At 37.4% G+C, this 22,001-nt stretch overlaps 10 protein-coding genes across 10 annotated transcripts; 3 read left to right on the forward strand and 7 right to left on the reverse strand.

The window, feature by feature from the left end:
- Positions 1–158: 158 nt before the first annotated feature.
- On the reverse strand, positions 159–3,096 carry VTP21DRAFT_2740 (uncharacterized protein; the record flags this gene model as incomplete). The annotated part of the gene is made up of 9 exons (XM_069392966.1): positions 159–746; positions 824–1,091; positions 1,171–1,936; positions 1,996–2,226; positions 2,285–2,468; positions 2,529–2,609; positions 2,671–2,778; positions 2,832–2,969; positions 3,031–3,096. 9 exons carry the CDS (start codon positions 3,094–3,096, stop codon positions 159–161), a joined length of 2,430 nt encoding a protein of 809 aa, XP_069249988.1.
- Positions 3,097–3,218: 122 nt separating this feature from the next.
- VTP21DRAFT_2741 (uncharacterized protein) lies at positions 3,219–4,717 on the reverse strand (the record flags this gene model as incomplete). Its single annotated transcript, XM_069392967.1, has 8 exons — positions 3,219–3,347; positions 3,408–3,604; positions 3,669–3,970; positions 4,036–4,105; positions 4,168–4,261; positions 4,323–4,415; positions 4,476–4,544; positions 4,655–4,717. 8 exons carry the CDS (start codon positions 4,715–4,717, stop codon positions 3,219–3,221), a joined length of 1,017 nt encoding a protein of 338 aa, XP_069249989.1.
- A 473-nt stretch (positions 4,718–5,190) lies between these two features.
- Positions 5,191–6,259, reverse strand: VTP21DRAFT_2742 (uncharacterized protein; the record flags this gene model as incomplete). Its single annotated transcript, XM_069392968.1, has 2 exons — positions 5,191–5,278; positions 5,340–6,259. 2 exons carry the CDS (start codon positions 6,257–6,259, stop codon positions 5,191–5,193), a joined length of 1,008 nt encoding a protein of 335 aa, XP_069249990.1.
- Positions 6,260–7,472: 1,213 nt separating this feature from the next.
- On the reverse strand, positions 7,473–9,161 carry VTP21DRAFT_2743 (uncharacterized protein; the record flags this gene model as incomplete). Its single annotated transcript, XM_069392969.1, has 4 exons — positions 7,473–8,369; positions 8,425–8,496; positions 8,553–8,774; positions 8,829–9,161. The coding sequence occupies 4 exons, from the start codon at positions 9,159–9,161 to the stop codon at positions 7,473–7,475; spliced, it is 1,524 nt and encodes a 507-aa protein (XP_069249991.1).
- A 1,416-nt stretch (positions 9,162–10,577) lies between these two features.
- Positions 10,578–11,273, forward strand: VTP21DRAFT_2744 (uncharacterized protein; the record flags this gene model as incomplete). The annotated part of the gene is made up of 3 exons (XM_069392970.1): positions 10,578–10,644; positions 10,710–10,909; positions 10,971–11,273. 3 exons carry the CDS (start codon positions 10,578–10,580, stop codon positions 11,271–11,273), a joined length of 570 nt encoding a protein of 189 aa, XP_069249992.1.
- A 1,128-nt stretch (positions 11,274–12,401) lies between these two features.
- On the forward strand, positions 12,402–12,787 carry VTP21DRAFT_2745 (uncharacterized protein; the record flags this gene model as incomplete). The annotated part of the gene is made up of 2 exons (XM_069392971.1): positions 12,402–12,635; positions 12,707–12,787. 2 exons carry the CDS (start codon positions 12,402–12,404, stop codon positions 12,785–12,787), a joined length of 315 nt encoding a protein of 104 aa, XP_069249993.1.
- Positions 12,788–13,036: 249 nt separating this feature from the next.
- Positions 13,037–15,539, reverse strand: VTP21DRAFT_2746 (uncharacterized protein; the record flags this gene model as incomplete). Its single annotated transcript, XM_069392972.1, has 2 exons — positions 13,037–13,378; positions 13,452–15,539. The coding sequence occupies 2 exons, from the start codon at positions 15,537–15,539 to the stop codon at positions 13,037–13,039; spliced, it is 2,430 nt and encodes an 809-aa protein (XP_069249994.1).
- Positions 15,540–18,048: 2,509 nt separating this feature from the next.
- Positions 18,049–19,214, forward strand: VTP21DRAFT_2747 (uncharacterized protein; the record flags this gene model as incomplete). The annotated part of the gene is made up of 5 exons (XM_069392973.1): positions 18,049–18,585; positions 18,647–18,759; positions 18,822–18,882; positions 18,937–19,078; positions 19,135–19,214. The coding sequence occupies 5 exons, from the start codon at positions 18,049–18,051 to the stop codon at positions 19,212–19,214; spliced, it is 933 nt and encodes a 310-aa protein (XP_069249995.1).
- A 328-nt stretch (positions 19,215–19,542) lies between these two features.
- On the reverse strand, positions 19,543–20,438 carry VTP21DRAFT_2748 (uncharacterized protein; the record flags this gene model as incomplete). Its single annotated transcript, XM_069392974.1, has 4 exons — positions 19,543–20,000; positions 20,063–20,204; positions 20,271–20,372; positions 20,436–20,438. The coding sequence occupies 4 exons, from the start codon at positions 20,436–20,438 to the stop codon at positions 19,543–19,545; spliced, it is 705 nt and encodes a 234-aa protein (XP_069249996.1).
- An 80-nt stretch (positions 20,439–20,518) lies between these two features.
- VTP21DRAFT_2749 (uncharacterized protein) lies at positions 20,519–21,200 on the reverse strand (the record flags this gene model as incomplete). Its single annotated transcript, XM_069392975.1, has 3 exons — positions 20,519–20,760; positions 20,815–20,910; positions 20,972–21,200. The coding sequence occupies 3 exons, from the start codon at positions 21,198–21,200 to the stop codon at positions 20,519–20,521; spliced, it is 567 nt and encodes a 188-aa protein (XP_069249997.1).
- Positions 21,201–22,001: the final 801 nt, after the last annotated feature.

Raw genomic sequence — 22,001 nt, forward strand, 5'->3', positions numbered from 1 at the left:
TCACAACAGTTGATAAGTTGACAATATTTTTTATAAAGGAGAAGAAAAATTGGACTCTAAAACTTTTAGGCAAATCGACTCTGTTGTCTAAGTTTGACGCAATAAATTTCAGATTATTATATTAATACAAAATATAGTGTCGTCTTTTATTATTGAAATTATTCGGTAATTTCTAAAACTTCCCGTATCTCTGCAATACATCTGCGTCGTAAGGTCGTGTCTGCAAATAATGCACAAATCATTCTTTCCAATTCTGAGAAACTGAACCAATGTAGTTCACCTTGGCGGAACCGATTCATAATCTCAGCAAGTGGGAGCTCGAGCATATCTGTAAGTTGCAGATATTTTTTCCAATTAGGTACATGTTTCTCAACGGGGCTTCGAGGAGACGGCCTAAGAACTCGACGAGAAGGATCAGTTATGCTAACGTCATCTCGAAATATAGTTTCTGCAGTATATAGCATGGTCATGAGGAGATTGAGCTGGTGCGATTCTGTCTCGGAAATATCGATGAGATCTTCTACTTCACTAATTATTCGTCTAAGTACTCCATCTAAGAGTGATCCCACTGCATCAAGGCGTAATTTTTTTGGAAGAACCAATTTCCATGCCGAATTCAGATGGTTAAGAGTGAAGAGAACTTGCCGGATTGCACGTTCGCATTTTTCAAAAATCTCTTCTCTCGCAGTGTCCATAAAACCACCAGTCTCCTCCATAGCTTCCATCAGAATCTCCTGTTGCTTATTCTATAAAATTTTATCGATGATAGAACTAGAATTAGTAAGCTAAGAAGAGTGACTAATATACTATAGTAATAGCTTACAATATGAATTGAAAACCACTCTTTCCCTAAACAGCGTAAACTGCTGGATACATCTTCAAAGTTGGCTACCCTCCTTCTGGTATCGTTTTTCTGCTTCAAAGTATATTTCTTGGTCATTAGAGCCAATTCATTGCTCAAATAAAGGCAATCCGTGACAAAAGTCATGGCAAGAACGGGCACGTTTAAGAAATTACTACGATGATAAACTGGCATTATAGCTTGGTAAAGCTTAAACAAGGATCGGATGCTATCACATAACCGTATTGCACTGTTATATATATAGAAGAAAAATATAATTAAAATTAGCTTGAATTTTGATCGTATGAAAATAAAATCGAATTCGGTACCAATAGTCATTAAGGCCTTCAGTTTCCCATAGCAAACTAGTGGCAATCTCAACTAGAGCGCGCGTCTTGATTGATATAGCAAAAGAGCCCAATAAGTCGGGGTCATCAAAATTCACTGTTTTTGTTTCAGAAACAGGCTCCGTATTTAGCCTATGGTCAATCTTAGATTTTATGCGCTTTTCTCTATCTAATTCATCCTCAACTCCCCATCCTGTATCCCAATCGTCTACTTCAAAGCGAAGCTTCTCGTCTGCCGTAGGAGGCATTTCTGACTGTAAATCCAGGTCATCCTCATCCCACCTAGCATTCCAATCCATTTCATCCTCTTTCTCGCTGTGGACTTGTAAATTAGGCTCTGGGCTAGAGTTCATGGTGTTAAAAATGGTTTCTGAAGAATAGTCATCTGTGAGCATGATCTGCCGCCCTTCCTCCAAGAGACGATCTCTCCTTCGTACTACAAAATGATGATCAAGTTTCTCGATATAGTCACTGAGAAGCAATGTATCCTCTTGCAGCATATTCATATGTTGCAGGTCTTTCTCAAACTCTCGTGCATTCTTTGCAACGACCTCAAATGCCTTAAGTTCTGAGATCTCATTTGGTACGCATTTTGATAGATAATTGCGTATGATTAGCTCACACACATCTCCACTGACAAGTTTTCCCCACTGCCTTGTATATATTGCTGAGCAATTCGTGTCAGGAGCAATGAACACAAAATCATAAAAAAATCGGAAAATATCGCTCAAGCTGGAGAAGAATTGCGCTAAGAGAATAACAATATTAAACCATGCATATGTTTTTAATAAAAGAAAAAGAATATACCATGATCAGCTGCTTTTTTATTTTCACTCCAATTTACTATAAGCTGAACTGGCCCATTTTCTTCTTGCATGATAGTAGTTAACAATGAATTGGGCAATCCATTCTCGAACAATGGAATAAATATATGCTTCATGATATTGCGCTTCAGTGAGAGAAGATGCTGCTGAATTAGATTCAGCTGTTGCATACAAAATAACACATCCGCTAGTGGCACTGAGGATATTTTCGGACCTAATATGAAGGCATAAATTTATATTCCAAATTATTACAACTATACAAAATAATATACCAGATATACCAGAAATGATAGACACACAGCAGCCCTTTTCGATTTTTTTAAAGTTAACTGCCTTGGAAAAAAGCTCATCTAGCTGCTGATCAATAATATCGCGAAGAAGGAATCCATGTTCTTTGATCAGCTGAAAAATTTTTATTTCTGTTTCTGAATAGGGACTCTCTTCAAGCAATCTATCCTGGAAAAATGAAAGTATGTTAGTAAACTCAAACTATATCTTGTAAAATACAAAGCTCACCAATTCCACTAGATTATTTGTTGCTTCTAAGTAGTTAAACTCCCCTAGATGCGTCTCAAAAAGTTTAACGCATACCTGAAACTATTTACGACGGAAAAGATTATCAGTTGAAGGCAATATCCAACGATCACGTAAAATATACTTTTTCAAGCAGTTCAAGTGATTCTAAAATCGATTTATTTCTTCTTGCATCATATTTAATATCTAGATGCTCTTTGATAGATCTAGTAAACTCTGCAAATATACTAGTCTAAATCGATGAATTAGTATTACTGAATACATTTAGAGAATAATTGATAAAACCTCATGATCTTGTAGACCGATTTTGACTCTTTCAACTTCGCCCACTAGTTCAAAAATATGATTCAATAGATCCTTCGATTGGAAAAACGAATCTTCAAATTCATCAATTGATGTTGTGATGCGCTCATAAATTCGTGCCTAATGCGTAAAAAAATAAATCAATATCGGCATTCTCACTAAATTCTAAAAGAAATTTTGCCTTCAGTTTTTTTATATCTTTTTCTACACTATCCAGCAATTGATGTGATATCACTGTATTTGCCATTTTGAAGTTATTTCATTCAGAAGCAAAGAAACTTTCAATTATAAAAATTCTAAGCCACTTTTTTATTGGCAATTAACAAAATTGCAGAAGAATATAGATGTGGGCTTCTAAAAAAAAACAGGTTAAGACGAAGTTGCGAATTCTACTCCTTTAGCGATATTCTTTTTAAGCTCAGGAATTGCAGCATTGATAAGCTCCTGCTCATAGGCACTGATTTCTCCCAAAGGATGAATTTTTTCGACTCCATTAGGCTATAAAAAATGAATATAAATTTTCAGGCTCCAAGGAAAAAAAAAGGGTATAAGACTTACTCCGAGTTCAACATTGGTTGAGAAATATTCCAATCCTTCTTTAGCAAAGACATCTGATTTGACATATGTCGGTTCCACGATACCTTTCTCACCTTGAATCGCACGGAGTAAACTGAAAGTAAAGCGAGCACCTGCAAAGGCCATTGATAGAGTAGCAGAGCCGAGGCCATCTTTAGCTTTAACAACCTCATCGCCACCTAGTTCAATTAATAAACATTGGTATCAATAGAAATAAAATCAAGGGCTAGACGATATTTTTACCATATTGAATGCGATGAGTAAGTTGCTTAAGTTCTTCCTCAGTAAACGAATGCCCAGTCTGAGAAAGAAGTGGCACAATAGTAACGCCTGAATGACCACCAACAACGGTCACTTTGGTGTCCTTGGGATCAGTACCCTTGAGCTCAGAAATAAAACGGGAGGCACGAACAACATCAAGAGTTGTCACTCCAAAAATGCGTTTTGGGTTATAAACGCCACGGCGTTTGAACACTTCGGCTACGATTGGGACGGTGGAATTTACGGGGTTAGAAATAACGAGGATATGGGCTTCAGGGCAATGCCTATTAATAAATAAATATAAGTTTTATAAATACAGTTTCTAATAACTAGTTATAATAATACTGACTGGGCGCAAGCGTCGGCGAGATCACGGACAATGCCGGCATTTGTTTTGAAAAGGTCGTCACGGGTCATACCTAAAAATGAAATATAAGACTTAATGTACTCAATCTCTACGTATTTATAAGTAGAAATATACCAGGTTTACGAGGGACACCAGCAGGAATGACGACAACGTTGGCGTCAGTAAGGGCATTTTTGAGGCCATTATCCTTTGGAAGATGTCCAGTCACCTATCCCAGAAAAACCAAATGAGTACACTGAATTTTCAATACAACATTAGTGAAAAGAAACCTTTGAGCGAGTGTTGATATGTGCCAGATCTGCAGCAACTCCAGGCGTGTTGACAATGTCGTAAAGCGAGAGATCGGTAACAAGGTGTGACTCCTAAAGACAAAAATACCCTTTAATATATATAAGAGGACACTAAGCATTAAGAAGCTTTACCTTGAGAAGCAAACTTAAGGGTTGACCAATACCACCTGCGGCACCAAGCACGGCGACTTTAGCAGCATTCTAATTAGGATATCATGGCAAGGATATTATTAGTAAGGTTAATGCTATTACGTTCAATGTTATAATAACAGAAACGGTAACAATGAAAAAAGATGCTTAAAGACTCTTACCTGAATTGCGGAGGTAGAGAAGGCGCGCGTAGTAATGGAGACAAGATTTTTCGTAGCAAACATTTTTTTTTTGGACTTTGAAATTGAAATTGAGATGCTCGAGAAACAATGATCCTTGCTTCAGGGGTTGAATTGAAAAATGTTTATTGAATAAGCCACAAGTTTACATTAAAGCCCGAAGTCATCCGATATTCAAATATTTTCTAATCACGTGCACAAGTAGAGTACGTTATAGTTAAAGCTAATCGACTCTGTTCTTAGCAGTGTCGAATACCTTGGCCCATAATAGAGAATCCGAATAGAATGTTAATGGGGTAATTTGTGAAAAATTGATTATTCATCTTTATTTATCATAATACAAAATGCCATGAAAAGAAAACAAAAATAACATTTGAATTAAGGAAGTTGGTCCATCTTCAATGGAGATAAAACAATACTTCACACGCACATGAAATCTCCTGTGATTAATTACACTAAAAAAAGGGGGGAAGCCTATGGATGGGGATACGAATTGATGTTGTAACGGATTGATACTATCACTTCCGACGCCAGAAACCCATCACCACGACTGCACTTCCAATAGCAAGAGCACAGGAATTGATCCACATAACAGCGAAAAAGTAGCTATTATTGAATTAAATAAATTATATATTCAAGGTTAATCTAAGTGGCATTGTAACCATACCTCAAATTATGCTGGCGAAGAATTTCAACTCGGAAAAAGGCAAGGGCGAGAATAACAAAAAGAAGAACGGGAAGCATGACAAACATGAGGAATACAACTCCTCTAATCTTACGGTAGCTGGCCTTAACCTCGCGTAGACGTTGGGCGTAGACGTTGTTCTTGCCAGCCATATATTGGTTGCTGGATTGAATTGCTTCGATGTTACGAGAGAGAATAGAAAGTAGCTGTCGTCCGAAGAAAATATAAAGTGACATAACAGAGCCAGCCACTACCCCCCACATAACATAGAGTGAGGTGACTAGGATATTATAAGTACCAATGTCACCACGATGGAATGCAAAGCCAGCAGCAGACGCAAGTGACTGATTAAGCACGATTGGTACAAGAATAAGAGCAAGCATCAAGATATTAAGTTGAAGTGGCGAGGGAAGATATGGCGAGGATACTGATGTAGCCATTTCAATGTCATTGTAACTGTGCGGTGTAGCAAAGATTAAACCAGCGAGGTAAAACACGAGGGCTGAGGCAGCAAAATTCCAGGCAACATTTCCCCAATTTTCACGCGCAACCATGTCACCAGGACCAATATTTGTGAACACAACTACGGCAAGTAGTCCACGGAAGAAAAAAAAGAATGCAGCATTAAGAATGAACATCTCTGTAGGCTTAGGTTGAATCGCCATCTCACGACGCGAAAAGTCGCAAATCTTTTGATGCTTGCGCACAACACGATCGTAGAGAATCCAGCAGCAAAGAAGGAAAAAAATAGAGCAAAGCACAAGATGTGCGACATACATATACGCAACGGCTTGGCCTCCATAACATCCATCGGCAGTGATGCGCCAGTCGCAGAAAGGTGTAGTTTCATCTACACCCGTTATATTAAGAGGCTCTCGTTTTTGCAACAAGTGAAACTCCATGATTATGAAATAAGTAGCCCAGCTACCCCAAGGGTATTGAAACAAGGATTAACTCGAAAGTGAGAACCGAAGATATTCAAAAGGATGGAAATAACAAAGGTGAAATAAAATAGATACAATAGATATTTTTGTTCCGTATCGATAATACGGGGAATAGACCGTTTTCCCTAAGATGTTAATAAGGGTGATGAAAGAAGAGAGAGGAGAGGTGTAAGGGGAGGTATGGGCGCGAAGGAGTCAAGAGTGAAGGAAGCTTTGGGAGCAGAAAAAACACGGCGATTTCAGGAACGGTGGGTTTATAAACTGAAAGGATAACACAGATCATAGTTAAAACCTGCTTTTCTGCAAATAAAACATTTTTTCTTGCACTTGCATCACCCTGTTTCTCTAATTATTGCTGTGCAGTTCAAAAAAAAGTTGTGCGCAACTTGTCTATCAATTGGTCACCATACCCAATCTTGGATAATGAACAGGAATTGAAACCTGTCATGTATTGCGTATTCACTAGAAATTTTGCGAGCACTTGAAAAATCGCGAGATATAGTATATACTAATGTGAAACTATATAATTTCTCTTCAACTATTGTAGCTTAAAAATACCCTTTAATACAACATAATTAGTACGTGTATTGTCAATTAATGAGCGCCCTTTTCAAAATTTTCAGAACAAGCTAAACGCCACCTCTGTGAGAAGAAAAATTAAAAAAAAAAAAACCGGAATATTAGATTTGTTGAGAGGAAAATTTTCGTATTTGCGAGGCGGGCGAGAAGTTGTATTTTGCTGCTTGATTAAAACATTAATTATATTTTTTTTCTATTAAAGGATCCCTCGACAGGTTCATTTTCATTTCCTCTTCGAATTGGATGCTCCAACTCTAATGTGCATTTCCTACGGTTAGTAAATCAAGTAATAATCTGCCGCACATGTAACGTAATGCATGTTCTGTGAACCAAAGATACGGCTCTTGTGAAAGCATACTTTTCGACTCTGAGTAGAAATCAGTTGCACTATCCATAATTAGATTATCAATGAGTTATCGTAATCGCATCGAAAACAAAAAGAGGAACTGATAGTTAGCTTGTAATTTAGTTTCAATATTATAAAATAAAAAAAAGCCCTTTCGAATAACATTGAAAATGTTTTAGAGGTCTCTAAAGTTAACAAAAGTATCAGAATGTAGAACTACAAATAATGTAAATGCCCACAAACACCTTATTCACCACCTTTACCAACAGCAAATGCGAAAAATATCGCCCAGCTTGCGACCATCAGAGCCATGAAGGATAGAGCAAAAAAGATACTCGCTCGATTTTTGGAAAGCGTATTGTTCTTTTCATGCTGCTCCTTTTCTTTAACTAGAGGGATGCGTTGTTGCCGCTCGACTTCTAGAATCCCTTTATATAAAAACCGATCTAATAGCCATATGACAACACCTAATATCACTGAAGAAATGGCAATGACGATAAAGAAGATCATAACATTGTCATAGTTTTTGCCAGTCGACTTGTCTTGGATCAATCCAATTGCAATATCCTGAATTGTTGTGCCCACATTCATTCCTGACTTATAAATGCCGAAGCCAGTCCCAACTAACTCTAAGGGAAGGATTAGACCAACAGAAGATGCAAGTACCACCGGTCCAACTGAAAGCGAGAGGGAGAAGAAAACCATTCCGAGAATTGGCGTGACAGTGCTGAATGCCAGAACACACTGCGAAATTAAGAAAAAGCCAGCCGAGAGAATGAAACCAGTTACCCGCAGACCTCGCAGGTCAAGGAAATATCCGAGAAAAGGAGATATGACAATTGGCAGCGCATGAGCAACACTGGCGTTGAATGCTGCTAACTCTTGTTTCATATTGTAACGCTTTTCTACAAAATCTGTAGCATTATGCAGGAACGCTGTCCAAGCGCCTCCCATAAGCACTTGGCTAAATACGATCAGCCAGTAAGTCGTGGAAAAAAAGATTATCTTCTTGAAATGAAATGCCTTCTTTTTTCGAAGTTTAAGCTTTTCCTCTCTACAGAGTACGTCCCGATTTAAATATCGCAATAATAAGATATACATACAGTTGATGATGAACGAGAGAATGCATAGTGAGGCAGCAAACTAGTATCAACGAAGTTAGCGTCGAAAGTCTTGAAAAGAATCTAATGAAACCTACCCAAAAGGAGTTACCATAGAACCCAGTCGCTTCCTTGAAAGATGGCATGGTAGCATTTGCCAGGAATGCACCCTATTTGATAATTCAATTAACAATAGTTATATTTACGAGGCATTGATAATGTATACCAATCGTGATATTGCAATCATGAGACCGAGTGTAAATGCAAGATTACGGCCTGTAAACCAATGTGTGATGATGGTCTCTTGAGCAATTACAATTGTGCCAGAACCGACTCCATATAGAATACGACCGCAAACCATTAGAGGAAACGAGTTTACACTAGTTGAGAGTGCAACAAGGACATTGCCCAGTGCAATTAGAAAGGTACATGTAATAGATCCTAGGCCCTATTTTCACAAAGTTTAGATTTAGTCTTTTTTAAAAATTCATGCTAAACGTACAGTTCCAAAAGAATCTATTAGAATGCCTCCAAGGATTGGTATAAAAGAGTTGACGAAAGCAACTGCGGACTGCACCACTCCATAACGAGTATTGTCGATATTCAGATTAGAAATAACATTTTTTTTAAGCGATCCTATGGTATGTGCAGCGAAATGGGAGCCTATAGCTAGAGTGAGAGCACATAAGAGAGCTACGACACGGTATCTCCAAGGATATTCAGAGAGAACTCGTGAATCTCGAGAAGATTTAGATTGTTCGTAACATGTATCTTGCCCAAGCTCATTCTCTATATCTTTCTCTTGAATTCGCTCTAGGACATTTTCTTCTCCCATGCAAGTGTTTTCTGAAGCTTTATCACTCGTGCTCATTTTCTATAAAAAATCAGCTATGATATATCAGTTTGTATAGTTTTTATATAGATATCACCTTCTAATTGTTAGTAAAAATTTACCAAGTAAAAAAAGAGCCTAAAAGCCTCACGTTTAAACTATATTCGTTTATTCAAACAACAACCTCTATTTGATTTTCAACATTGGGTGTTTACCCTTAAATATCTGTAGCGCTAGATGTGTACGGCATTGTACCGAACCGTCCACAAAATTTATCAGATGGAACATTATGAAAGGTTTACTGTTTATTCCCCACCTTTAGATACGATATTAACTCTGATTGCGATAAAATGCCATCACCATTGATTGCAAAAGAGAAGTGATTAGTTAATGCTTTCAAGCCTACATCTTCTACTTGTATTATCATGGAAAAATCTCTTGCTAAGGTTGCATTAGATTACTTCTTATTTTGAGTAATGTGGCCTGATTTTTGAATGTAAACAATATTTGTGTATTTAAATCGGGGTAGAAAATAGAGAAAATAGTAGAGCATACAGGGCTGGTATAATTAAAGTTTTGGTGTAACCTCTTGGTATAGCTAAGCTAAGAATAAATTTCAAACTGACATTTTGTATTATAGCTCCTACAAATGATAGTAAACCCTTGGAATAATTACAACGATAAAAGTGATTGTCAAAATATATATACTTTACATTTTACAATTTTCAAGATCTACACTTATTTTACTTAAAGATTAAATATATTTGTGTATTCCAATCACACAATACAATATTTAGTTAAACGTATTCAAATTCATCAATTTCAAATAACTAAGCAAATTCTCCATATCTAAATTGCATGATTATAAGTTATCCCACAAGTTGCATATACTCCCCTTAGGACTATATTTTCGTGGTAGAAATATAGCGCTAACTATATAGCTAGCTCGCACTTAAACAATACATCTGAATTGTAAGAATATATAATGACACATGAGAGAATGATCCTGACCAACATTTGAGATGCAAATACTTCTCATTCTAACCCCTTCTCGGTGTTTGTCCATGACTTCAATTGATGGCTGAACGAAACTCAATACTTTATATTGAAATAAAACTATTGACTATGCTCCCATGGATGCCTTACGACATTTGGAATTCTCGTAAAAAATACTGCTTTTGAACAACTCAGTGCAAATATATTGAGATTTCTTTTTGCATGCTTAAATATTTCCTCTTGCTATTAATCGACTTTTGTGATCATACAGTATAGGACGCTACATGCTTGCTATAAGAAATTTATGATAATTATTTCTATTTATGGATGATTCGTTTTACTCTGATTCTTCCAATTTCGAAGAACCACATAGCTCAATTTTCGAAGTTTTTCCCCCTGATCTTTATACCTCGTATTTCAGCAATGAATGACACAGTTTCAATTCTAGTAGCAATATTCGTGGTTGTTGTTGCGTTTCGCTGGCTGATGGGTGGGCAATTTATATACTCTCCGGCAATAGCTATTCCCTCTTTTATAATTTATAATTTATTTTAGGAGGTGATTCATCAAGTCATCGAAGAGAGCTCGAGAATAGTTCCCGTACACAAGCAAGGAGAGTTTCACCGGAGATGATAAATCGTGTACATGAAATGTTCCCATCTATTCCTATCTCTGCTATTAAGTATGATTTACAATTAACTGGTTCTTGCGAAGTAACTTGTGATAAAATCCTCCAGCAAGGCGGACTTCCATTGGTAATAGATTTACATGCTTTGGCCTATAATGAGATAGTTTATTTAGTAATTTATTTTCTAGCCACCCAACGCACAAGCATCTTCCTCTAATCCACCTTCTTCGACTACTTCCTCCACAACGTTATCCGCACGGATCTCCTCTGCATCGAATAATACTACTCCTCCGTTGTCTTCACTTTTGCATCGCTATAATTTAATGGGTGCAGTCCGGAATGGGTTCGAAATGAACGAACCACTAAAAGTATGGGAATCAACTGCAGAAAAACGAGACGAAATTCTCAGAAGAAGGAAAGAATTCATGATATTGCAAGCTCGAAGTAAATTTTTAAAACAGCAGCAGGAAGAAGAGAAAATCAACAGATGAACTATTTTTAAGATATATATCTTATTTTTTTTTCTGTAATATAATTAGCAAATATTGCGAAGAGAAAATTATACAATATTCAAATAAGCTGTTTTAAAACAGCTTTATTATAATGACTGAAGCTACCAGGCCGATGCAACCTAGGAGTCTCCATACAGTAAATTTATTATATGGAACTCCTACAAGAGAAAAATGATCTAGAGGTAAAACGTCAGAAAGATCAGATGAAATCTTCATATCAATTACTATATTGACCTATTAAACATGCAGTAATGACTTGAGCGCAAACAGATACGGCAAGCACAGTTCCAGCACCTATAATTATATACACATTATTAACTCTAGAATGGTTCAATCATTCTTAGCGCCATATATACTTATATCAGATAGAAAGGCTTACCTTGTCTTGGAACAGTTAAAATCACCATGACAACATAAAATGCTCCTAACAATCCTCCGAGCCATGCCCACCATGGAGAAGCTATTACCATACATTTATAATAATTTCTAACGTAACTATAGTGCACACATACTAGGAACGAGCTTTTGTATATCCGGTCCTTTTAGTCTAGACTCCACTCCATAATAGATAAATATGACAACTCCTCCAGTTATGAAAGATACAAATGAAGAGAAAGACGCGTAACCGGACAATCGCCCTAGAGTTGAATTACTACCTATTTATTGGATAAATATTCCTGTTCTTATTCTCAACCCAGCTGTCTCTAATATATTTTTAGAATATACCTGCTTGGAATGCTAATGCAACTCCGGCCAACACAATAAGAACTAGAGGAATTAGAAAGGAATTCACATGGTTAGCTAGTATGGGAATAACATTAATGCAAAGAGGAATTCACAGATGTCCAAATATGTGCTTTCAATGCTGGCCATTGATGTTGCAATGCCGAGAAGAAACCCAAAAAGACTCAAACTTTAGCTCGCCTTCTCGTATTCTTACCGAGATAACCCGTGCAACTAACCATGAAGCTAAATGAACTGTCATGGTGTCAGTCGGAGATTAAAAGATTATGCCATTTGCCGCCTATCACTTTTTTCCTTTTTAATTCTTCAACTGTTCTCACTCTCAATTTTCTCACAGGAATTTCCTTGAGCATTGCCCTTTAAATGTCATTGATCAAGCACAATATCTTCATCAGCCGACTTCCAGTAGTGATAAGAATCACAGCGCCAAAATTTCACTATGTTTCATCTCCCCGTGTCGAGAATAAGAATAATAAGCATTCAAAGAAGAATCAGTCGATGATTTTCGACGACGACCAGGCACTCAGGGACAATGACAGAGTTGATGGTAAGTTTTGGAGTGGTGATCCCGGTAATCTGGCGTCTGATGCTGACGAGGTGTGTATACGAGTCTTTTATATTACTTTATTACATGCTTGCGTCCTAATTGGAATTCTCTGATCTCATAGTTTGAATTGGTGAACGAGATAACTAGTCATCAAATGGTGTTTGAGAAGGAGAATAAAGATATGGGAAAAGTTGTGGAGTAATATGAACATGCGATGCGTGTAAATACTCCATATTCTAGCATTTATATTTTCTTTGGTATCGAATCGTATCTGTACAGTTTATTTTCTGGAGTTGATAACTATTTATTTGTACTGCTTGTTCTGTACATTTTACTCGCCTATTGAAGGATGTGTGCTTATTTGCAATTTGAATGTTACATTTTGATGTGGTATCATTATTAAATAACGAAGAATTATAAAAGAAGAAAATTCCCAAAATACATAATTGTATCAATTTGTTTTCTTACGCTTTTTCTTTATGGGTTTGGAGAGAAGTCGAGCTACGTCATTTGCCACCATAAACTCATCGACCTCGTTGCCTCGTCTCCGTTTAATTGCCATCTTGTTCTTGATATCTTTAGCGATTTTATGCTTATGCTCCGCATTGATTTCTTTGGTCTTGCGAGATTTATTTGCCTTAGCTGAGGCGGTCGGAGCTTCACGTAAAGCAAACGCTTTGGCCATATGGCCGAGGTGCAGTTTCTTGATATGGAAGATATGCCTTTCTGTCGAAGAATGGGTCGCATAGGCACGGATACTAGATAAAAAGGCTACGCGAGCGAGATCCTGATTCTAGAATTAAGCAACCAAAACATAAATTAAACAATTGATAAGAGAATAGACCCGGTATATCGTTGCAAATTACCTTGTCACTAGATAATACATATTGCTCGAACGAGTTTTGGATCTCAGTTGCCGCCTGTTGGTAATCACCTTTGATATGCGGGGCTAATTTCTTTAGGTAACCCTCAACTAAATCCACAGGTTGGGGTTTGAGCTCTTGAACTTTCAGTAAATCAATGTACTCCATCTCAGATGGTAGCAGAAATAGTAATGCCTCGCCAGCGCGACCCAGGCGAGCTGTGCGTCCAATACGATGTATATACAATTTAAGATCAGTTGGAGGATCAAATTGTATAATTCTTCGTACATCTGGGAGATCCAGTCCACGGGCAGCTACATCTGTACAAAAGAGCACCCCCGATTCAGCGCTGCAAAAACTTTGATAGACACGAGTGCGAGTTGATTGAGGGAGTTCCCCATGCAGTTTGTACAAAGGGACTTGCGGGAGTATCTTTCCAGTTGAGCATAGCATTTCATTATCTTTTCCTGTTGTTTTCGCAATGTTTTGTAGATCTGGTTCTACCGAGTTCTTCTCATCTTTGGTAGGAAACATGGCTCTCAAAACGCGTCTTTCAGGTGTCTCTTCGATCTCTTTCCCCCCTTCTTCGTCTTGCTTTACATTGCTATTGTATTTTTCTGAGTGTGTCGATTTACCCGTATTGGCGAAAAGGTCAAAATAAAAATCAACGGAATCACAGCACGAGAAGAACACCACTATCTTCGATTGATCTTGGGTAAGGCCTGTTCTTAGAGCGGCAGTAAGAGTCACCAGCCTTAGTTTAGCTGGACACAAAATATAATTTTGCTGCAGTTGCGCGGGAGTAGCGCCTGTTATCCTTCCTTCTCCATCGTCGCTATCAGTATCCCCTTGAATGGCTAAGTTGGTATCATTAATATTATCCATCAAAGTCAATTTTGAAGATGCGACCGGAATAATACTAGGCCCCCCTTGCACGAAGAGTGGGTTCAATAAAGTATAGCCAGCGAGTCTCTTTACCTTATCGCCCACAGTTGCCGAGCAGAGCACTGTCTGGCGCCTTTGCGGCCAGGATTTAGAGGCAAACATACGATTAATATTCGATCCAGAAGACTTGATGCGCTCGTCAAGAATTTGTAAAATAGTCCGTAAACTCTCCTCGAATCCAAGATCAAGTAGTTGGTCTGCTTCGTCTAGTATTAGCCATCGTAAATGATCAACAGTAAAAGATTTGGTGTTTTGCAGATGATCAAGCAGACGCCCTGGTGTGCTCACCAAGATATTGACACCCTTGCGTAAACGGGCTTTTTCTGATTTTTTTTTATCGCCTCCTATGACGATTCCAGGCACTATCCAATGACTTCGACGTCTGTTTGATTGGCGACCCGGTGGGAGGCTAAGCAGCAATTCTAAAACATCAAGGACTTGTTTCGCTAGTTCACGAGTTGGTGTGAGTATAATAGCTAGAGTTCCAACAGAGCGAGAGGCATGCACCGGCGATTCCATGTTATTGGCATCAGTAGTAGTTGCAGAGATCAATCGGTGTACAATAGGCACAAGATATGTGAGCGTTTTTCCAGATCCCGTCTCCGCTTGTACGATCACGTCCCTGTTTTCTTTGTTAATCTCTATATGACTTGCCGATCCAAGCAGTATCGGAATAGCTTTGCTTTGAATGCTCGTTGGCCTTTCGACTCCGAGCCTCTCTTTCAAATGCTGTGATAGATCTTGATCTACACCTAGAGCATTGAAACTTGATGCATCGGATAAAGGGGCATTGCTTGGAATTGCGTTCCAATTGCCAGTAGATGTATTGAATTTGGGTATGGTTGGATTAGAAGTGAATAGAGAAGATATGATCTGCGAATTTGTCGAAGAGAGGACTGTTGAGTTATCTTCTGCCTGGTTTCTTTGAATTTTACCCGTTGGCTTCGATGAGTTAACGGTATTATCCAATGCCTGCTGCTGTTGCTGAGCTGGAGGGTTTGCTTTTGCATGCTTTTTAGATGTCTTTAATTTTCTTTTTGCTACAAGACGATCTTTCCAACGTCCTCCCTTAATTCGACTCTGAGGAATTACTGTAGTATTGCTGCTCGCATTGACAAAATTAAGAACCAATCCATCATCATCCATTTTTCTAACTAGTTTCCGAAGTCGAATTTGCTATTGTTTATCAACAAATTTAATATTGAATTAAAAGCAGTCACAACTACCTAAAAATCCGCACACCCAATTGAAGGATAAAAGATGTATATTTATATTAGTAGTATAGAAAATAGAATATAAAAAAAAAGTTTAATTAAAACGACCAGTCCTGGACTATACGCTAGTTTCATAGTAAGTTTTGAAGCATTTGCAGTTTGAAGCGATGGAGAACCGAAATATATCGATTTCACTGTAGTTATGGTTGGCCTTGAAACTGTTTGGGTCATTATAACAGTAACAACTTCTAGCCCATATTCCGTTGGATTACCGGATGGCCCCTCTTGAAGTCGGTATGTTTTAATTCCAGTACCTCTTTCACTTGCGTTGGATGAACCAGCCGGTTTTATTGTAGCAACAGGTACTTGAACCGTTACAGAAGTCGTTCTGGACATGGATGCAGTAATATGTGCAGGCATATTCACGGAAGAACATTTAGTCGAAGAGATTGTAGCTGTATAAACGGACCTTGTGATTGTTGTTGTAATAGAGAAAATTTTTGTAAAGGACTTGGGAACAAATGTAGTCCGAACAATTGAACTCCGTGTAACCATTTTTTGTGAGCGACATCTTTCTCCAGTAATAGCTTCGGAAGAGATATAAGAATGAGAGGTCGAAGAATGAAAAGATCCCCTTATTTTTGATGGTAATGAATTCAGGTGCAAACTACCTGTAAATGTGATTAATGTTCCTGGATTTGTAACGGACGCGGAAAATGCACTGTCATTTAATGGGATATGGAGTCTGTGCTTGCCTACGTTAGAGTCGGATATTAAAAAGAATGGGGCGCAAGATGTATAAGAGCTTGCACCGAAACGAGTAGGTACAATAAGATCTTCAGTATTTTTTAGAAAAAGCTGCGTGACAGAGTTGGGACGGCCTCTGCTCTCAGAATCGGCTATACATGTGGGGTCGGATAGAAGATAGTATCCAGAGCGTATAGATTCGATTGAAGGAGTGCAACATGAAGTAGTAGTAATCGAGTGACAGGGGCGTCTACAAACTATAATTATAGTACCTAATAAATTTAGGATATAATTATATTTACATGATATTTATATGGTCAGACGAATATTCTGATGGATATATCTTTTGTATATCCCCACACGATATAGATGCACGAGATGAATATTTTTGCAAATGACAATTGTCGCATCCTTTGATATATGCTAAAATATGCTCTCACATAAAACCATACTATATTAAAGCTTTGAGTTTACTCACTTTGTATTAGAACACCACAAACTCGTAGAAATATGACTTCGATCAGTGCTGGTGCCGATACCAAATAACAAAATTTCATTTATATAATTGACATTGATTGTTATAATATCAGTAAAGTGTAAAAGTTAAATAAGATGGTCAGCAAAAAACGAAAAAAGATCGCTGTATATATAGCTCTCGGTTTATATTATCAATGAAAATCCAAATATTCAATAACCATGTGATTTAATAATAAATTCATACTAAAACTTATAAGCATATTGAGAAATCTTTCACTATACCTTCAGCAAAACTTTAGAATTATTTGCTGATGTCAGATTGCAATGTCGTGGATATTTTTGCAAGCACATCAGAGTTCCATTTATCCGTATAGAATCTTACGTTAGATAATTATTTTATAAATAGGAAAGCATGATTGAGCTTAAAAAACCTCTTAGTCACGGAAATACTAGAATTATAATGTTAAGCATGAAATGCCCGTATTTTGGCTTTATAATTGTCGCAAAAAGCTCTCAAGTTGCGTCCTTTGAGTCCTATTGTTATAATAATAGGAGCTAATAATTGATAATAAATAAAGATAAAGACAAAAAGAACACTCGATTTAATTCCAATTATCGCCAATATTGTCAGTAGATCTGACAGCATTGCAAAGGATTTAGAATACGTCGTGCGAGAAGAAATGAACATTATTTATAGCAAATGTTGAATTGAGACATTGGTTTAGTTTGCTACATTTTCTAAAAACTATCTTGAGGGCATATATTATGTAAACTTATTCCAGAAGTTCCTGAAAAGAATTAGTCCTTTAGAGAATTTTTGGATCGCTTTAATCTATATCGAGGATTTCTAAAAATATATTTTATATATACTATATAAACACTTTGAGTAAATTCGGTTTCAAAAGTATATAATAAGTTACTCGTCCAGTCGATGGTTTTTCTACTCCGAAAATAATGTAAATTTTATCATTGAAATATTGTTTTCACATAAATTTATCCTTGGCATATACAATGATAAATTTATGTAGAGATGCGTAATGGCTATGTTGTTAAGAAAGTAGATAAAGAGCTGAATAGCTTTCTGTGGTGACGTTACTAGTGGTTTATGACAAGATATAATGGCGCAGTCATTGAAAGCTTATTAACTCCACACGCCTAAAAAATAAATGAAAATGAGTCTATCTTGATTGTTGTCGCCCTTCCATTTAATAGAAGGGATGCAGAACACCCCGAAGCATAAACCTCGAGTAGTACAAACAGCACGGGTAGATATTGACCCTTTAGGTGCTGCACGAGAATCTCCTCAGGGCGCGTGTATAACGCATCCTCCCTCTAGGGTGCGCAACAAAAGTGTTCACTCACCTCCACCCTCGCCATCGCCCATTCATAAACAGTCTTTTGTAACTAATCCACGTTCATTATCACCTCCTCCACATTCTCGCCAGCGGGCACAAACTCTTTCCCTTCTTGATGTAGTACGTCCTGATGAAGATCGGTCAGATGTATCAGATGATGCTTGGAGCTGTTTGAGCCAAGGAAGTGATGTTCAAAAGCAAAAAATTGTTTACAACAATAAGAATGGCAGATCCAATTCTGTAATGCTTGATGATAGGCCGCACATTAGCTTCAATACCGCAGGAAAGTCAGTCACACGCTCGCGCACTTTTCAGTCAGTAAATGGCAATAGACAATCTATCGAGTTGCTGCCGAATCGACAGGCCGAGAAGGCAGAAGAGGCCAAAAAAAATAGAAAGGTAATCCTTATCTATTTTTTACGTCTGAAAGGCATATTTTTATTTTGATTATACTTTACAGATACTCGACTTGGAAATTTCTAATAATTCTCTCTCTGCCATTAATGAGAGTCTCGAAACACAAGTACGTAAACAGCAAGCAGAAATATCAGAGTTGAAAAAAAAGCTCTCGGAGTAGATAACAAAGTGTTTTAAGACCTACTTAATATATAGCTAATTTTATATTTCTTTGGTAGATTTGCGTTAATAAAGTACAATTCAAACTCGCTCGATTTTAGCGAGTTAGGGAATATCGATGTAATAATCTTATTTCTACGCTTATCGATATAATAACTAAATGATTATACCTAGGATATTGAACTCACCGAGGAGGATATGGATGAAGAGCGCCTTTTTAAGCGCATGTGTTTGTATATTGAATCGATGATTAGGGAAGGGAAGCGGGCAATATCCTATGTTTCAAAAACAAAAGTATTAACCCCATTTGAAAGAGGTATCTTTCTATTATTCATATTTTTGGAATATCAATTAATTTTTTTGTTTTAAAAGGAGCATCCGATTGTGAACAATTTGGAGGAGCTGATTTTGACCTCGAAGATAATTTCGATTTATTAGGAGAACCAGACTAAATACTCTGGCCATTTTCTTCACTTCATATGCTTCTTTTTATTACAATTCGTTTTTTCTTTTAATTCTAAAATGTACAAAGTGAGCAAATTTTAATTCTTTTCCGGTCCTCCCTCTCTTAGCATAAATAATATTATAGTCACATATGATAATGACCTATCCCTTTTGCTGAAGTATTTACTCCCCTTTTTAAGCAGTCATATATTGAATAATTTGATTGTACGGTTTAGTCGCTTTCTGACCATTCTTCTTATTACCTGTATTTAATGTCAGTAATGGCATTTATATATTCCCAAACTTGCATTAAATTCTATCAACTATTTAAACAGGTCATAGTCGTTGGATTATTAGTGCACTTGCAGCTCCTCCTCCATTACAGATTGCAGCAAGTCCAAATTGACCCTCTTTTAGTAGATGTGTCAAAGTAACCACGATTCTAGAGCCCGAAGACCCAATCGGATGTCCGAGAGCTACCGCACCTCCAGCAATGTTGACTTTTGTAGGGTCCATTCCGAGTATTTGTTCGTTTACACGTGCCACAACACTGAAGGCCTCGTTGAATTCGAAAAGAGAAATGTCGTTAATTTCTAGTCCCGCACGCTTAAGTGCGATGGGTGCTGCAAGAGATGGAGCAATGGGAAAATCAACAGGCGCGCAGGCAGCATCTGCATACGAAACAATTCGGGCGAGAGGCTTGATGCCAAGTTCTTCAGCCTTGGCACGTGTCATAAGAACAACAGCGCTGGCACCATCGTTGAGTGTACTCGCATTCGCCGCAGTAACAGTTCCTATGCAATGTAGTATCCAATTTTAGAGTGGAGTTTTGTTGAGCACTCATAATTTTACTTACCACCCTGCGATTGGAATACGGGTTTTAATTGGGGTATTTTTTCATATTTCACCGTCTTGTATTCTTCATCCTCTGAAACAATAATTTCTTTCTTTTTGTCTTTGATTGTTATATTAATCACCTCGTTCTTGAAAACGCCAGTCTAAAAGTATAACGAAAAATAAAACTTAAGATACACAAAAAAAGAATACTGCTACTATTTACAGACCTCCCACGCCTTGGCCGCTCGTTTGTAAGATTCAATTGCGTGTTCATCCTGAGCCTCGCGAGAGATGTGATATTTGGAGGCAGTGTTCTCTGCACAATTACCCTAATGGGAAAAAGCCCATGAAAAAAACGAATTTCATCTAAATATAAACGAAATAAATCATACCATGCTATAGAAATATTATAATATTATAGTATGGCATCAATAGATTAATATAATATCAACACAAATAGTATTTCTAATGGGACTCACTGAAATTGATTATAAACATCCCATAGCCCATCTTTAATGATTGAATCCTCCAATTTCTGATGGCCATATTGAATTCCACGTTTCACGTAGAATGGAGCATTTGACATACTCTCCATACCACCAGCCAACATGACAGAGCGAATTCCGAGTTGAAGATTTTGAGTAGCAAGTATAATAGATTTCATACCCGAAGCGCAGACTTTATTAATCGTAGTAGCTTCAGTAGATTCAGGGCAGCCTGAGAATATAAAATTAGTGAAAATTCGTAAAAGAAAAATAATAAGTTTCACACCTGCACCAAGCACTACTTGTCGAGCAGGAGATTGTCCCAAATTGGCTTGAATAACATTGCCCATATAAGCCTCTTCTATCTGCTCTGGTTTGAGGCCTAGTGGTATATTCTAAATAAATAGTATTCACATTACAGTTATTCAAGAATTCATACATACCCGCTCTTTCAATGGCACCACGTGCAGCAATCGCACCCAGTTGAGTTGCGCTAAGACTTTTAAGCGAGCCATTGAATGCTCCCACAGGCGTACGTGCTGCAGACACAATAACCACTTCATTGCTACTCAGAGTAGCATAAGCGCGTTTGAAAACACCACTGGCCTTGTTTAATCTAACGAACATTGTTTGATCAAGTAGAACAACAGAGCGTGAATATTGTCGCAACATGCTTTAAGTGTGGGAAAATCCGGGAAAATGCGGAGTCTATGTTTTAAATCAAAATTAGCAGACTATTTTGTGAAAATTTGACTACTATTACTAACAGCAATTACGCTTATAACCATGAAAATATTTAAATATAAGAAAAAGGGATATGATATAATTTTCTAGGAATTTACCGCTAATATCCTAGATAGTACGATATGAATTTTTGCTATCCAAGCTTGCTGGAAAAGTAAGTATATTCCTTATTGTATACTATTCGCAAAGGCTATCCGGATCCTAGTGTATATTCAAGTAAACTCAACACATTCAAATAGCTGCATGAAGGTACTTCGCGTTCTATTGCTTAGCGCTACAATGGGACTCGCAAACTGGATTTATTTACAACTTCATCGAAAAAAAAAGACTAAGGAGGCTGCACCAAAAATAATTTATTGTTGCAAAATCATTCAGTTTCTCGATATTACAAGAAATAAATACACGAGGCAGGTTGAATGCCTGCAATGGCTTCAGAGTATGTTTGATTTCGCCCAAATCGATAGCGAGTTTCTCGCTCCTATCTGTTTTCCTAAGGTGATTTTTTAACCTTGCTCGAGTCCGATAGTGGCCAAAGCCCCACAGTGGATTTATTCATATCTTACTGGTTATAAATCAAGCACATAAGCCACGAACGAATATTGACGATTTTTAATTAAGCTCAATGAAGAGTGTATAACTAAGATCGATCCCAAATATTTTCGGGTAATTTGAATTTTTAATAACAATAAATAAAAAAAACATGTAAAATAAAAAATAGCAAACCTGTTC

Source organism: Calcarisporiella thermophila (assembly GCF_041956535.1).
Source record: "Calcarisporiella thermophila strain CBS 279.70 unplaced genomic scaffold VTP21scaffold_15, whole genome shotgun sequence".
NCBI classification, from domain to species: Eukaryota; Fungi; Calcarisporiellomycota; class Calcarisporiellomycetes; order Calcarisporiellales; family Calcarisporiellaceae; genus Calcarisporiella; species Calcarisporiella thermophila.